Source organism: Stegostoma tigrinum, chromosome 23 (genome assembly GCF_030684315.1).
Source record: "Stegostoma tigrinum isolate sSteTig4 chromosome 23, sSteTig4.hap1, whole genome shotgun sequence".
NCBI lineage: Eukaryota > Metazoa > Chordata > Chondrichthyes > Orectolobiformes > Stegostomatidae > Stegostoma > Stegostoma tigrinum.
Genome location: NC_081376.1, coordinates 8,436,733 through 8,454,603, shown reverse-complemented (window position 1 = coordinate 8,454,603; position 17,871 = coordinate 8,436,733). Strand labels below are relative to the sequence as shown.

At 43.2% G+C, this 17,871-nt stretch overlaps 1 protein-coding gene across 5 annotated transcripts in view; it reads left to right on the top strand.

The window, feature by feature from the left end:
• Window positions 1-17,871, top strand: part of tex2l (testis expressed 2, like) — a 141,829-nt gene that overhangs the window by 93,516 nt on the left and 30,442 nt on the right. For 4 of the 5 annotated variants that reach the window (XR_009447160.1, XM_048552346.2, XM_048552343.2 and 1 more), the window contains 3 exons: window positions 5,204-5,404; window positions 7,123-7,459; window positions 8,470-8,708. Coding sequence is in view for 4 of the 5 variants with exons in the window: in XM_048552346.2 (XP_048408303.2) it covers window positions 5,204-5,404; window positions 7,123-7,459; window positions 8,470-8,708 (777 nt within the window). In the remaining variant the exon portion in view is untranslated. The remainder of the gene's footprint in view (window positions 1-5,203; window positions 5,405-7,122; window positions 7,460-8,469; window positions 8,709-17,871) is intronic. The other variant, XM_048552345.2, reaches the window with a different exon arrangement.

Below are 17,871 nucleotides of genomic sequence, written 5' to 3'. Positions count from 1 at the left end.
TTGCTCAACACAAAGGATTGTTTCAGAGAAGGACACAAGAGGAATTTCAGATCTGATGGAAGACGCACACAAAAAGAAGGAATTGCAGCTCCAGTTCAACTAAGTCTGCACCTCACCAGGAGGTAGGTTGGCTTCTGCCATCCTCTTTACAAATTGGCATCTACAGGACCTGCTTGGTCACCCCCTGATCCAAGTAGAAGATTCCTTTGTATTGAGCAACAAAGTAGCTTATTATACATAAGCAATTAGCTACAGAGACTTTCGGGAGGACCTGGTTCTGAAGAAGGGTCCCTGGACCCAGAATGTTAACGCTGCTTTCTCTTTACAGGATTGATGCTGAGTTTTTCCAGCAATTTTCATTTTTGTTACTGCATATTAGGTCTCACTCCTCTGAGATCCTATGCCCATATGGCCGTATAAAACCATCTCAGTGCATGGTGCTTAAGGCATTTCTCAGCATTAATCCTACCAGAGAGGAAATCTTCCAAGGTTTAGGAATTCTGGCTGAAAGGACAGTAATTCTTTTAATGATGTATATTGTATGTTGCCACCATAGAACAAGGATACTATGATGTAGGACTGGGAAAAGACCAGGAGAGAAAACTTGCGTATTCGAGGAACAAAGATTGGGGGAAATTGTGAACCAAGTTGTTGAAGGCTATGCACAGACACGGTGCTGAATTCCACTATTTTCTGAACAATTTGAGAATCTTTTATATATTGTACCAAAATGTTGCACAATGTTAAATACAGATATATAGAGGCTATGAGGGTTTCTTAACGACCATCAAATTCTGTGTTGTTCAGCCTTTCTTAGCTCGTAGGTCACTTCAGCAGCAATAATTCACTCAAGATTCAGCCTGAGAATGGTACAGATCAATTTGCTGATGAATTGGAAGCAGATTTCAAACAACAATTGGCTCTGTAGCACAATCTTACCTCGCAAGTCTCCCTTAGGCCATTTGCAAGAGAAACAACTGCCTGGCCAGGCACTGCGAAAACAGATTGCAATTACTTGAAAGAAAGCTAAAGAATGTTAAGCCAAGGGTAGCTTTAATGAATTAAGTGTTACAACTTCCAAAATGTTACACTTTCTCATTCCTTTCGAGAAGACTTTGTACAACAAGTGTATTCATGAGGAGAAATTTCAACTATCGTGGATCTACCATTGGTTATTCGACTGGGAAGATGTTTAAATTGTAAGGTTTGTAATCTAGCTGGGGCTAAGGGGACATTGGAAACGCTGCCGTACTGGAGATAGAAAGGAGATAAAATTTCTCAGCTTTTGGCCACTGTCCCATCATCTTGTCAATGATAGTTCCAGGAGAACAGCCAGCTTTAGGACGATATCAGACTTGCTGTTTCCATTTGAAGATGAAGATTTGTTTGGCCATGATGGAACTTCCATCCACACATTCAGGAGCTGGGAGAAAGAGGAGGATATGCAGATCTTTCACTATGAGCATCAGGTCCAACAACTGTAATTTGTATTTCCAAAGAGGACTGGTCATTTTGTTGCATGCGTTGCTTCCTGCAGTTCCTGTACAAAGCAGAGCCTTAGAGACTAACTAGGTTGCCCTCTCAGAGCTGGACTTGAAACACACCTCAGTCTGGAGACCAGTACAGCAGTTCTCAGTCTTTCACGCCAGATCTGATCCCTGAGAGTCACGTGCAGGCACCTTCCTCTGGACTTTAAACTGACACTCTTTCTCTTGACCCCATATATGATCAGGAAGAGGCTGCCAATAGGAAGGATCCTAGTGTAAATGCTGAGATCATAGATCCACAGGTTTTCGGGTGCTATCTTTTCCCAGGTGGCCAGTTGGAAAATGCAGTTGCCACTGTGAGATTGTGTCTTATCAATCAAGGGAACCTTAGACTCCAGCACAACCCATAGTACATTGATCTCAACTGAGATGATGTAATATTAGTTCCAGTAGCTAAGAATTAGCAAGAGAGGCAATAATTAGCCCTGTTGTGAAACATCACCAAAGGAATCCCTGTTGAAAATGTATATGTGTGAGCACCACGTCAGAGGGATCTTGTAGTGCAGTGATAGTGTCTTTACTTGTGAGCCTGGATCTGTTGGAGAGATCATTGGATACGAGAGAAGTACCAAAGGATCGAAAAACTGCTAATGGAACAGCCTTATTCAAAAAGGGAGGGAGGTAAAAAGTGGGTAACTATAGGTTGATTACCTAATATCTCTTGTTAGGAAAGCATAGGAATCAATCATTAATGAAGTAATAATAGGACATTTGGAAAATATATCCTAATCAAGCAGAGTCAATTTGGTTTCATGAAAGGGAAATCATGTCTGATGAGTTTTTCGGGAATTTTCAACACCGTAGATAGAGGGGATCCCGTAGATGTACTGTATTTGGACTTCCAAAAGGCGCTCAACAAATCACCTCACAAAAGGTGAAGTCATAAGATAAGAACACGTGGTATAAGAGGTGGTACAGTGGCTTGGATAGAGAATTGGTGAATGGAGATAAAGGATTTTTTTTCAGATTGGTGGCCTGTAATCAGTGGCTTTTCCCAGAGAACAATGCTGGGACCATAGCTGTTTGTGATATAAATTAATGACTTGGAGGAAGGATGTGAATGCACTGTAGCCAAATTTGATAACCAATAAAAATAGGTTGAAAAGCAGATTGCAGGAAGGATTCAAACAGTTTACAGACAAACCATAAGACCGTAAGATATAGGAGCAGAATTAGGCCATTCAGCCCATCGAATCTGCTCCATCAATTGATCATGGCTGATACGTTTCTCAACTTCATTCTCCTGCCTTCTCCCCGCAACCCTTGATCTTCTCAATGACTTGTCCTCCATAGCTTTCTGCAGTAATGAGTTCCACAGATTCACCATCCACTGGCTGAAGAAATTCCTCCCCATTTCTATTCAAAAGGGTCGTCCCTTCAATCTGAGACCATGCCCTCAGATCCTAGTCTCTCCTACTTGTGGAAGCATCTTCTCCATGTCCACTCTATCCAGGCCTCTCAGTATTCTGTAAGTTTCAATGAAATCCCCCTCTCACCTATTAAACTCCATCGAGAACAAACCCAAAGTCCTCAACTGCTCCTCATATCGCAAGCCCAATTTGGGAGGTGAAGTAAATGGGCAATAAGTTGGCAAATGGATTACAATGTGGGAAAATGTGAAGTTGTTCACTTTGGAAGGCAGAACAAAAAGAACAATATTCGTTAAATAGAGAAAAACTGCAGAAAGCTGCCACAGAAAGGGACATGGGAGGACTTGTGTATGAAAGGGAAAGCTAGCACACAGATATAGCAGGTAATCAGGAAGGCTAATGAAGTGGTCGCCCTTATTTCAGGGAGTTAGAGTAGAAGAATAGGGAAGGCTTATCTCACCTGTACAAAGTGCTAGTGAGAACACACCTGGAGTACTGTGAGCAGTTCTGATCCCTTTATTTAAGGAATGTTATCATTTCATCGGATGTAGTTTGCAGAAGGTTCACGAGGATGATCCCTGGAATTGTCTTTTGAGCAAAGATTGGGCCCTATTCACTGGAGTTTAGAAGAATGAGAGGTGATCTTATTGCGACAAGTAGGAATGTTAAGGAGCTTGACAGGGTAAATGCTGGGAGGATGTTTCCCCTTATGGGAGAGTCTAGGACCAAAGTATGTAATCTCAGGATAAAGGGATACCAATTTAATACTGAAATGAAGAGGAATTTCTTTTTGGTTTAAGTGTCTTTGGAGCTCCTTGCCACAGAGTGCTGTGGGGGCAGAGTCCTTGTGTATGTTTCAAACTGAAGCTAAATCGATTCTGGATCAGTCGGGGAATCAAGGGTTACAGAGAAAACACAAGAAAGTGGATGCGAGGCATGTCAGATCAGCCATGATCCAATTAAATGGTGGAGCAGGGTTGAAGGGTTGAACTGCCTACTCGTGCTCCTATTCCTTGTAGTCTTATAGGTTTGTAGCAACTATGAAAAGCTCAATCGGAAAATATCTGTGAATGCCGAGTGAAATGCAGAATTGACGCAGTTGTCACATTAGCCTAGTCTAAGAGCCCATTAACATTCATTGTGCTCTGCTACAGCTCAACACCTTGCCCTTGCCTTTTTGGGTTTAAAATTCCTATGTTAGTTTCTGAAATGGGATTTGGACACAGAGACATCGGGCTCAGACACAAGCATTCTACACAGAGCTAAAGCTAACACGAGAAAGTCTTTGTTCCCCATGTTAATGTTCACCCTTGGTTTGAGACAAAAAACTGCAGCTTCTGGAATCTAAGGTGGGCAAGCAGGAGGCTAGATGAACACAGCAGGCCAGACAGCATCAAGAGGAAAGAGCAGTCAACGTTTCAGGCATTACCCTTCTTCAGGAACCCGAAACGTAGGCTTCTCCTTCCCTCCCGATGTTGCCTGGCTTGCTGTGCTCTTCCAGCCTCCTGTTGACCATTACACTCTGCCTGGCTCTTCAACCAATCATTTGGGATAAACACAAGCAGGTTCTGCTCTGATTTCAGAGAAACAGAAACTAAAAGTCGCCACATTTATCTCCTGCACAGTTTCTTTAGTGACAACTTTGGAACTGTCAAATGGAAAATTACAAGACTGAATCCCCCTTGCATGTCTTTGCAATGATACCATTTGTAATGCACTCTGATGAATGAAAATCCCTGCACAACGGTGACACAGGTTTGGGTAATGCTACTCTACAGGCTTTAAGTAGAATAACATAATGCTACAGAAGCATATTAAATGAAAGAAACAGCACAAGAACCTTGAGGTCATTTAGACCAAAATATGTCGCTTATGGACCAAACATATAAGTGTTTCACATCATCATATACAATTTGTCACACTGTAATCAATTTGACTTTAGTCATAGAATTCACACGCCAATAACACATTGCTTTGCTTCATCAGAAACACGAGCCAACTTTGTGCAGAATATGAACATAAAACTTCTCATAAGCCATCATTTTCCTTGCCACCAACAAATTCTGAGGAAAGGTCACTCGACCTGAAACGTTAACTCTGACTTCTCTCCACAGATGCTGTCAGAGACCTGCTGAGTTCTCCCAGCAATTTCTGTTTTTGTTCCTGATTTATAGCAGTTCTTTCAGCTTTTAATTGCGTTTCTTGCAATTTTTAGACAATATCAAGGTTTTGTCTACTGCAGTAACATATTACATTACCACATCCTTCTCTTTTTCTGCATTACAGGGATGGATGAATGAAATCTATAACTATGATCCTGAGACTTACCATCCATCACTGACTTTCTCAGTCTATGCGACACTAGAGGGGACAGCACTGAGGCTCTCGTACCCAAGGAGTAATATCCCTCGCCGTGCATACTTCGATGAAGGCAAACATGATATGGCGTTCATTAGCCATCGCTCCTGCGATCTGGCAGACAGCGAGGTGGGTGAGAATATCCCATGTGAATGAAGGCCTCCACTTTCCTCAATGGTCCAGCTGTTATTTCTTGGCATTTAGAACCTTTAATCTGCTCACTAAATGGCACAAAGTACCCTAAAACTAGTATTTGTAAAAGCAAGGATGAAACATCCAAATTGATGCAGACCACTCTTTCTTATTGACAGAGCCATCGTGTGCTCACACACACACACACACACATATAAATGCACACACGCACATATACACACACACACACACCTCTCCCTGTGCCTTCTACCCTGTTTCCCTGAAGCAATTGTCTCGTTGAGTCTCTTTTTCATATCCTTTACGATGCTCCTTCAAACATAGCTCTCTGACCAAGCTTGTGGTCATTTACCTTAATGTTCCCTTGCAGGTTTAATGTCGCATTTTGATTGCTTTCCTTTCAATATACCAGCAGTGAGCTGTTATAATCTGGAGTACACTGTCTGCAAAAGTGGTGGAAGCAGGCTCAACAGTGAACTTTGCAAAAGATGTCTGTTTGTAAATATAATATTTCCCAAACTGCTGAGTAAGAGTAATGGAGTGGGATGACTTGCACAGTACTTTCAATAAGCAAAGAGTGCTCGCAAAGAATAGTAATGCTATGGAACGTGCTATCTCATGATCCAACAAGGAAAAGAAAATATTTTCAGGATCAGGGGTAAAAAGACGGAGAAGTTGGACTCATTGATTTGCTCTTGCAATGACCTCCCTACCATGTTACTATTCTTATCTAGTATCTTTTTTAATGTTGTATGTCTTAACTACTCCTTCTGTTAGCAGGTTTACATCCAAATCATTGGGCAAATGTTTCTCATGAACTCCTTTTTGTTGTGAGACGTGTGGGGCCAGCTTTATTACCCATCCCTCGCTAATGTCAAGAGTCAATCTCATCATTTTGGTCTAGACTCACACATAGGCCAGACCAGCTAGGGAAGGACACTGGTGAAGCAGACAGTTTGTATAATAATCCACCACGATAGTATGGTCTCCACAAAGTCAGTACATTTTATAATTCCCAATTTTTTTGCCATGGTGGAGATTCAAATTCATATTCCCCATGTGGTCCTGGGTTACTAGTCAAGTAGCATTTGGACTATGCCACCACCTCACCTGCATTTATGGTTCCTGGTTTTATCCCAAAGTGTAGGAAAGTAGAACTTAGTACCTTGAGGATGCCATTTGGCCCATCAACACAGTTCTGCCATTATGAGGTCCTAACTGATCTGGCTATAGTCTCAACTCCACATAAGCAATGCCCCTCCCATAACCTTTGACTCCTGTATCTATCAGAAATCTATCTTACTCAGCCTTGGGTAAAGCCTCTACTGTTTTCTGTAGGGGAGTCAGGATCCTCTGAGAGAAATAAAATTCTCTAAAAAGCAAGGCCATTTTTTCTGAATCCATGTCCCCTAGTTCCAGTCTCTCCTATGAGGGGAAACATCCTTTCACATTGGAGATAACAAGGTGTAGCGCTAGATGAACATCCTTTCACATTTGCTCTTCAAGTCCATGGATCCTTCTCCTTAATTCCAATGGATAAATACCCAACTAGAGTCACTATTGTTGTCTTGTCATAGGTTCTTCTGTTGTTTAAACAAATCGGTCAGACCGATGATACAGCATGTTCTGCATGGACTTGCGAAGAAATGGGCTTGGTGTATTAAAACGGCTCCTTTATCTTGTTATTTTGCCGGCAGATTTTTCTCGTCCCACCTGGCCTGGCAAAGAAAAGGATGTGGAATAAGAAGTACCCCATCTGTATTTTCCTCAGAGAGGCTGCGCCCTACAAGTTCAAATGCTCCAGAGACAGAGAGATGAAGGCAGACAGGGACACTGAAGGGCAAAGGGACAGGCCAGAAAGCACACTGACACCAGAGGATCTCCTCAGACGTCATGCAGAAAGTGGGGAAAATACACTCTTCCTCTTCGGGAGGACAGGACGGGAGAAAGAAGAATGGTTCAGATATTTCCTGCTGGCTTCCAGGATGCAGTCAGAGGACAAGAAGAGCCTCAGCAGAGATGGTGGGAAAGCTGGTAATAAGCGTCGTGTTGCTGTCCTTTGAGCAGTAACAAGAATTCCTAGTTCAACTACTTTGCAGTTCTGGGACCCCTCACCTTAACAACCTCTGAGAGAGTGCACTGTTGATTGATTAGAATGTAACCTGGATGCTAAAAGGGTCTGAGAGATGAGAAGGTTAAGGGTTGGTTTGATTATAGTTTGCAAGATGGTAAGCAGATTGTGTATTGATTGGGAGAAGCTATCCCTGATAACTGGGGAGTTTAAGACTTGAGGGCAGCATCTGAAAAGTAGGACACAGAAGTGAAATGAGGAAATATGTCCACATACAAAGGGGAGTAGACAGTGGGATCTCTCTTCCCTACTTGGAAAAGTGATGGATTTGTGCTATTACTGCTAGACTATTAATCCAGAGACTCTAGTAATGTTCTGGGGATCTGGGTTCATATCCTGATGTGGTAAGTGATGGAATTTGAATTCAATAAATATCCAGAACTAAAAATCTCATGGAAACCATCACTGATTGTCAGGAAAAACCCATCAGGTTCGCTAACGTCCTTTAGGGAAGGAAACTGCCTGGTCTGGCCTACATGTGACTCTCGGCCCACAGCAATGTGGTTGACTATTAATGCAGTTAAGGGTGGCTAATAAATGCTGATCTGACCAGTGATACCAGCATCCTGTGAATGAATGAAAAAAAAAATGGCAATTGGGTTTTGATCAATTGTTAATTTTAGAGCTGGCTATTGTTAACTAATGGTTTAAGGGCTTTTGAGCAAAATCTGACATGAGGCCACAGTTCAATCAGTCAACATGCAGAATTACGATCTTCCCTGGTCCACAGCAAGTAGACTCTTTTGTCTTTAGGCAATGCCTAGCTGACTGCAATTAAACGTGAATATGAGGAGAAGTGACTTACACCTTTGCTCCAAATTAAAGTTACACCACAAGACTGCAGTTTGGGGAACTGGGACACTTGTAGTTTAAGGCTTGTATTGCCAATTAAACTTTCCAATCTATTTTACAGGTACTGCGCAGAATCCCAGCACTAGCCCATTGGGGAGATTGGCTTACAGCGACAGCAGCAGCAGAGGCAGTGCAGAAGATCTCCCGTCCCTTTTCAAAACCAAAGACTTGGCTGGAAACATCAAGCAAAAGATTCAGCTGGAGTACAGCATGTACATGGCAAAGTTCACTGCCTCAGACAACTGCAGCCCTTGTCTGAGCCCTGAATGTAGTACAACCAACAGCCCAACCAAGGGCCAGGTAAGACAAAGGGTGAAATAAATCAAGCAACTGGACACGTGGCCCTGTGGAGATAAATAATCATTATGTTTGTGACCTACACAGACCTTGCATATTAAGTCTGTAGAGTTACAGACAATACCCTTTCTCTGCCACATCACTGTGATATATCAGATCTTCTACCACACTAGTCTTTGTCAGAATATTTTATCAAATGGATGATGTGCGGAACAAATCTGCGCATTGATGTTTGCCACTCACCTCCAATTTCTTTATATTCATTGGTGGGATGTGTTTGTCCATGGGTGGGCCAGCATTTTATTGCCCATCTCCTAGCAGTCCTTGAGAGGTCGTAGTGAGCTGACTTCTTGAACTGCTGCAGGCCTTGTGGTTAGAGAGGGAGCTTAAGGATTTTTGACCCCGCAGCTGTGAAATAATGCCGATATGTTTCTATATAAAGGCAAAATACCGGGGATGCGGGAAGTCTCATATAAAAACAGAAAATTTCTGGAGAAACTCAGCAGGTCTGGCAGCATCTGTGGAGAGAGAAACAGAGTTAACATATTGAGTCCAGTGGCACTCTTCTTCAGTATCGCATTTTTCTGTTTTTATTTCGTTATATTTTTCCAAGTCAGGGTAGTGTGTGGTCTGGAGGGGAACTTGCAGATGGCCTTGTTCCCATGTATCTGCTGCCCTTGTCCTTCTAGATGGAAGATATCATGGGGTAGGAAGGTGCTGCTTGAGGAGCTTTGATGAATTTCTGGAGTGCATCTCATAGATAGTACACACTGCTGCTAGTGAGTGTCGGTGATGGGGGGAGTGGATGTTTGTGGATGTAGCGTCAGTCAAGCGGGCTGCTTTGTCCTGGGTGGCGTCAAGCTTCTTCTGTTGGAGCTGCACTCATCCAGGCAATTGGGGGGTATTCCATCAGACTCCTCACTTGTACCTTGGACAAGCTGTGGGGAGTCAGGAGGTAATTTTTTCTTTGAAGATTCCTTCTGGTGAGGTGCTCCTTGTAGCAATATCTGTGTCTGATCTATGGCAATCCCCAGGATGTTGCTAGTGGAGCCATCAGAGATGGTAATGCCATTGAATGTCAAGGGATGATTGTTATATTTCTCCGGTTGGAAGTGATCATCGCCTAACACTTCCATCATATAAATATTACTCAAGACTCAAGAAAATTAGAAATCGCACAACACCAGGTTATAGTCCAACAGCTTGATTTGAAATCACAAGCTTTTGAAACACTTCATCAGAAATGGGGAAGGGTTCTGAAATAAATAGGGAGAGGAGGGAGATGGATCGAAGGTGGATAGAGGAGAAGATAGGTGGAGAGGAGACAGACAAGTTAAAGAGACGGGAATGGAGCCAGTAAAGGTGAGTGTAGGTGGGGAGTTAGGGAGGGGATAGGTCAGTCCGGGGAGGACGAACAGGTCAAAGGGACAGGATGAGGTTAGTAGGTAGGAGATAGGGGAGCGGCTTGAGGTGAAAGGAGGGGATAGGTGGGAGGAAGGACAGGTTAGGGAGGCGGGGACGAGCTGGGCTGGTTTTGGGATGCAGTAGGGGTAACGGAGATTTTGAAGCTTGTGAAATGGACAGGAGACACACAGGTCAAAGAGGCGGAGATGGAGCCAGTAAAGGTGAATGTAGGTGGGGGGTTAGGGTGGGGGTAGGTCAGTCCAGGGAGGACATCAGGTCAAGGAGGCGGGGGTGAGACTAGTACGTAGGAGACGGGGGTGGGTGTTGAGGTAGGAGGAGGGGATAGGTGGGAGGAAGGACGGGTTATGGAGGTGAGTACAAGCTGGGCTGGTTTTGGGATGCGGTCGGGGGAGGGGAGATTTTAAACAACTGCCCCTCCGTGTCGTGAGCCATTTCAACTCCCCCTCCCATTCCTCAGCCGACATGTCCATCATGGGCCTCCTGCAGTGACACAACGATGCCACCCAAAGGTTGCAGGAACAGCAACTCATATTCGCTTGGGAACCCTGCAGCCCATTGGTATCAATATGGATTTCATAAGCTTCAAAATCTCCCCTCCTCCTACCGCATCCCAAAACTAGCCCAGCTTGTCCCCGCCTCCCTAACCTCTCTCTCCTCTCACCTATCCCCTCTTCCCACCTCAAGCCGCACCCCCATTTCCCACCTACTAGCCTCATCCCGCTCATTTGACCTGCCCATCCTCCCTGGACTGACCTGTCCCCTCCCTAACTCCCCACCTACACTCACCTTTACTGGTTCCATCCCCGCCTCTTTAACTTGTCTATTTCCTCTCCACCTTTCTTCTCCTCTATCCATCTTTGATCTGCCTCCTCCTCTCTCCCTATTTATTTTAGAACCCTCTTCCCCTCCCCCTTTTCTGATGAAGGGTCTAGACCCGAAACCTCAGCTTTCCTGCTCCTGAGATGCTGCTGGGCCTGCTGTGTTCATCCAGCTTCACACCTTGTTATCTCGGATTCTCCAGCATCTGCAGTTCCTACTATCTCTTTTGAAATACTGCTCCTTTCTCTGAGGTCTCATGATTACAAATAAACCTGTTGGACTATAATTTGGTGTCATGTGACTCCCGACTGTGTTCACCCCAGTCCAACCCTGGCAGTTCCGCATCAAGAAAATTAAATAAGCATTTACGGTGATAGTATAAAATCTTCTAAAGTGTATCTCTCACACCGACATTCATCCCGCGATGTCATCATGCCAATGCAATGGGAGTGTTTTTACATTGCTGAGTCAGCCATAACTTTATTACAAATAAACCTTAAAGTATGTTTAGGATATTTGGAAGAAAAACATGCATTCTATGTTGCATTTTGAGAGTATTTATTTATTTATTATTCCTAAATTTGATAATAAGTGCAGTGGTTCAAGACAAAAGTTCACCATCACCTTCTCCACTAGGACAGGCAATAAATACTGGCCTAGCCACATTCCACAGGTTAATATATAATGACTGCGTGAGGGTTGACAGTAACAGCGAAAACCTGCTTTTGTCTCTCCAATGATCCTATTCTGATCACCAGAAGAATGTCCTGCATTTACTCTATTCCTCGATTTTCCCTTCCTCTGTGGAAAGGTGCCTCATTTTCATGCAGACACTTTTTAAACAAAGTGTTGAAATTTAACCCTACCCCTGTTTTGGGATCAGTAGTGATGGAATCTGACCTGTGCCCACCTCCAACCTGATGCCATCCAATGGATTTTGTTTTTATTTATTCCCGGGATGAGGGCATCATTGGTTAGCCCAGCACTTATTGCCCAGAGGGCTGAAGAGAACCAACCACATTGCCGTGGGTCTGGAGTCACGTAGGCCAGACAGGGTAATGACTGCAGTTTCCTTCCCTAAAGGGCTTTAGTAAACAAGATGGGTTTTTCTTTTTGACAATCAACAGTGGATTTGTGGTCATCATTAGACTCTTAATTCCAGATTTTTTTTATTGAATTCAAATCTCACCATGTGCCATTGGCAGGATTCGAACCCAGGTCCCTAGAACATTACCAGGGTCTATGGAGTAACGAGTTCAAGAGGGAGACTGCCCACTCTCAGGAAGCACATTGGCTGGTGATTGTTTAATGAGACCATTGCCTTCAGATTTAACCTTTCGTAGAGGTTTGAAGTTAATGGGTCGGATTTCCCAAGTTTCAGGAAACCAGACAGCCAAAGGGAGGCTAAAAGACACATCTGGGGAGAAGGAAAGTGTTTTACCAGCACTGCTTGTGGCCTTGGAGGACCAAGAGTGTTTCCTTCCAGCTCTTGCCACCACAAGCCTGCTTTCCTGCTCAGTGTGAACAGTCTTATATCAAGCTCTACCGCATCCCCAACTAAATAAAGACCCCTTCACGCAGGCGTCACTATCTGGGCTTTAAGCTCTAGAATTTCCTCTAGGAATCTCTCCATTTCTCTCTCTTCTCATTCGTGTTGTGTTAAAAGACATTTTGCCCAGCTCTACTGTCGACCTTCTTTGGCCTAATGCCAATTTGCTCATTTCTATGAAGTAGTTTGAACTGCTATTGTCCACTGCTGCATATAAGTGTAACCCCAAAATTGCTCTTGTTATCGACTGATGTATTGGCTGGTTCACAATCCGACATGTCACAGTATGAATGTTTACATGGTCTCCTGGCACCCTAACACAAGCCAGTGAGTGCAATGGTCTTTGTACCAACATGGTGAGGGAGACATTATGGGTGCCTGTAATCCAAATGAGAGGAGACCATAGATAACAGGAACTGCAGATGCTGGAGAATCTGAGACAACAAAGTGTAGAGCTGGATGAACACAGCAGGCCAAGCAGCATCTTAGGAGCACAAAAGCTGACATTTCAGGCCTAGACTCTTCATCAGAAAATCGTTTTCTGAAGGACAAGGGCAGCAGATACGTGGAAACACCATCACCTGCAAGTTCCCCTCCAATCCACTCATGATCCCGACTTTGGAAATCTGTCATCATTCCTTCACTGCCGCTGGCTGAAACTCCTTCTCCAAGAGCATTGGTGGGGGCGGGGGGGGATGGGGGGTTAACCTACAGCAGGAGGACTGCAGGCCTTCCAGGAGGCAGCTCACCATCACTTTCTCAAGGGAACTAGGGACAGGCAATAAATGCTGGACAGCCAGCAACACCCACATTCCATGAGTGAGGTTTAAAAAAACTGCAGTTGAGCTGCACGGAGCTGAGCTCCAGTCTCCAATGACTGGGATTACCTGGAATGGGATCAAATGCTGGACTGCATTGTCACCAAAAAGTATCACCTTGCTCAAACATCAACAATCAATGTGGTTTGACATTGGACCCTCTGTGTAGCTATCTGTCACTCCAGTGCTTGGGGTACCAGACCATGAAAGCTAATAGTGACAGTATTAGTCTTTTCTTGCTAAGACTGCAGGTTGCTAGGTTTTTGGGTTATTGCCTAGCAACCCACTGGGAAATAATAATAAAGCACTCTGAAGCAAGCTCAAGTAAAGTGATTGTAGTAAAACCAGTGACAAGAACTATATTTAGCTCTAAGCATACGCAGGTTAAGGATCTACTACTCCCCAAACATAGCAAATTAGTGAGGCAGATATTTTTAATATAGTGCACATCCAGGACAGTATGGAGATAGGAGGAGACATAAACCATTTTGTCTCTTGAAATACCATTTGTTCCACATTCCTTAATAGCTTTGGTTATCTATCAATTTAACTTTCATCATTAACAACTGAACCATCATCAACTGCAGATAGCTGAATGACACTTAAGAGTATAGAACAGTTCCTAATCCTTACAGGAATTTCTCTTTTTTTTTCCCTCCAGAGCTTTGCTTCTTTTGTAGGTGGCATGTTTCTAGCTTGGATGAGGTGGTTCTTCATTTTTGGAACCACAGCAGTGCAGATATGTAGGGGAGACAGTTAATGACAGTGACCCATCCTTGGATCTTCAGTCATTGGGAAATAGGTGAGGGCAAGGAAATAAACCATTCTGGCAGGATCCCAGATCAACCAATCCAGTGTTAGCTGTGAAACAGTGACTGGGGCAACAGGCTAAGCACAGATTGCAACTAGAATAATCAACAGCAGACAGAAAGCCTTGACCAAGTGTATTCATCCAGACATTGAACTAGTAAAAGGTTGTAGGCCTCCTCCAAGTTATCAAATCGACAGGTAGAGGTATCAGATGAACCACTTCAAACTTGGAGAAGGATAATGAATCTGCTAAGGGACAGGAAGTAAGATGAGACTTGGCCAGGAGCTGTACAGCATGGAATTGCTGATCGATACAAGCAACTTGGCTTCAGAGTAGCCATTTTCATTTCAATTGGATTCAATCTGGCAGACCAGCAAATGATGAGGCCGCTCTGCTGAAGCAGCCAAGCAACACCAGTGAAATTTAAGTCGCATTATAACAGACAGGGGATTCGGTATCAATAAGCTGAAACACAAGTGGGCCAAGGGATGCATGCAGACTCCCTTGAGGCAGGTTACAGACGGGAATAAAGGAATTGTAGGGAGCCTTTGTTCTGCAATCGGTTTATTCTTGAGTTCACTGCTGATGGACAGGTCCAACCTACAGATCTGAAAACCCCATCTCAGGTGGGGCAAACAGACTGGTCCCAAATCCACCGCAAACACAAGACGGATCTGATGTTGGAATCCACACAAGCTGTCCCCTCAAGGAATTCTGAACTGTGACATCGTGCAGGCATGGAATATCCTGGAACTAAGGATAGTAATAATTGAGGCTCCAATTTCTCTCCACAAAGCTGACCGGGAATCTTATTGCACCTGCCATTGAGGAATATTGGAAGGATTCATAAGTTGATGTCCCAAACGTCTGCCCACATTTTCACCAACATTGGACATGAAACATGTATCTCAGGGGCAGGGTCATCATCCATTCTACCACAAGACTTTAACCAAATAATCAGGGTATTAAACGATGGGGTATAAAACTGAGGGTGTGATACCCTGATCCTCCTCAAACTCTATGTTCAGTTCTGAACATCAACAACTTGTATTTTTACAACAAAATTTCTCAAGATGATTCACAGTAGCCAGTAGCTGTATTAAGCTATGGACGAAAATTGTATTGTTAAACAGGAGGAGACATAAATAAGTTTTGGGAGGGAATCCCAGAGCCAATGGCCAAGTCAATGGAGAACATCAGTAAATCTAGGGTGTGCAATGTTGTGTGTGACTGAGAGAGAAATAAGACTGTACTGGCCTGTGGTAACATCTATGGTGTGACTAAAGGATTGGGGTTCACTTTATCATGCAGACGTCTAGATTACTGGTAAGTTATAACCAATAGGTTTAACCAACTGAAGCAGCACTCAGAGACTAGGACAAAGGGCAGCTCAGATCATAGTGAAAAAGATCATGAACGGTTCAACTACACCCCTATCCCAAACCATATTAATTTTAAAACCCATTGAACCAGTTATAGCTTTGAATGCAACTCCTCTCAAAATCAAAACATCAGATAAAGGTAAGGGATTGTAGCTAAGTTGCGGAATTGCTGCTAAATGCTACCTTCATCTCTGAATGAAAAATAACTTCCCTGCTGAATTTTGTTTGACTTGTTCAATGCATGTTTCCAATTTGCCAACCTATTCATCCAATTCTACAGATTTCCTAATAACATTAATATTGAAAGACAAACTGTTCCCATTCACATTTAGTGCAGAGAGACATTCAAATTTTATCTAGGGACATGAGCACAATTTAAAAGTGTAGTTAATTTACTGTCAATTAAGCCTCATTGTGCAATCTATGTAAAAAAAAGATTGTGCAATGCAAAATGAATGATTGAGGAGCTCCTAGTGCAAAGCATTTGTCAATGTCCGTTTTGAACTCATTTGGATAGAAATTCTGATTCCCAACTTACATTCTCTTGCCAAGTTATTAATAAGGATTCAGCTGTGCTTTTAATTTCTCCTCATCTGACAAATCACTACAGCTGTAATAGTACCATAGCTGTAATATATCTCCCTGGAGCAGAAAGAGCAGATGTCTAGCAAGAATTTCAGAACAGTCCTGCAAATTGAGATGCAAAACCACAGAAATTTCAGCCAAAAGGGGGTGACGATAAAAGTAACAAATCCAGGTGGAAAAAATTAATTTTATCGAGCATATTACAATTCTGTGCAGGCATACAATTTTCATCCAAATTAAATATCTAACAAAGACAGTGTCCTCAGTCTGCAGCAGTCAGAGTCAACATTTTTTTTCTTGCAATTATTCTCCCAGTCAGATATATGGCTCTCCTTAGCTGTAAGAATTTACATGATTATTAAAAAGTATACATTGTGTAGGAGGACAATGATGTACTTTTGATTGGCATTGAATACAATAATGGGTCAATGAGATGATCTCATTATTGTCCTCCACAGTAAAGTGACTGAGTTGAGTGCAAAACATATTCAGGTCTTGGTGGCTGACAAGATCAAGTTAAAAGCAAACCTATTTTATAAGATCAACAGCAATGCTTGAAATGCCATTGTATGCCAGAGCTCTTTGGTGCAGATAGATATACTTATCTGCAGCCTCCTGTTCTCCCTTAGATGCAGCCACCGAAGTATGGTAGGGAGGCATAGAGGGCTGTCCATCAGATCTACACAGTGTCAATAAAGTCACATAAACACTATTCTTAAGCTGATGCCCCTCTTCTGAATTCTCAGTAGCTCACTCCTCAGATAGGAGGAGTCAGTAGTCTCATGGTAATGTTACTGGGCTAGTAAAGACAGAAGCTCAAACTAATGCTCCTGAAATCTAACTTCAATTAATAAGTCTGAGGCTGAAAGCCAGTCTCAGTAAAGGTGGTCGTGATGACTATTGTTGATTGCTGGAAGAACGCAACTCATTTCCTGATGTCCTTTAGGAAAAGAAGTCTTTCCTAACCTGGCCTCTATATGACTCCAGGCCCACGGCAATGTGGTTAACTCTTAACTGCCCTCTGAAATGGCCCAGCAAGCTCATGGCTAATTAAGAATCGACAGTAAATCTTGGACATGCCAAGGACCTCCGCATCCCTATTAAGATATTAAAAATCTCTGAGTGTGGTCTGGCATGTTCCTTTAGCCTTGTTAGACATATTTTTCTGAACAGAAAATGATCATTGCAGAAAGAAACTCTAGCTCGATTTGGTGAATTGTTTCGGTTGAATTATTGTATTACATTCCCGGTTGTTTGAACTGCGTTCTAGCTCCAGTTGTGAATGTGAGGCCATGGAGGACTGCAGTTGCACTACAGGAAACTGGCTGAGCCGTTGAGCATCCATCTATCACTATCACAGGCACAGGAACAAGAGCAGACATGAAATAGATGTTTCTTTTTTAATACGACAGCAACAGAGAAGGACCTGCCCTTATGAAGTTGCTCATTTATCCTGGCAACAAAGCGCTGTTTAGTTTTGCCTTTTTGAAAGCTAATAGCAACTGGGAAAGCATTTTGCTATCTTCAGCTCCAGGGTCCATTGGCAGTGCCAGCCCTGAGTGGTGGTCAAGATGATGTCTGCCCTTGATGTTCGATCTATCCATCTTTCCAAATGGAAGATAGTTTTCAAATGCCCCTGTGCTTATACAGCACCCCACAATGGGTTTAATTTGACAAGTGAACAATATGATAAACAGTATTTGTCGAGCCCTGTTGGTAGATGGAAAAGAGAGACGGTTGGTGCACACTGACTCTATCTCTGGCGTTTGGTTATCTG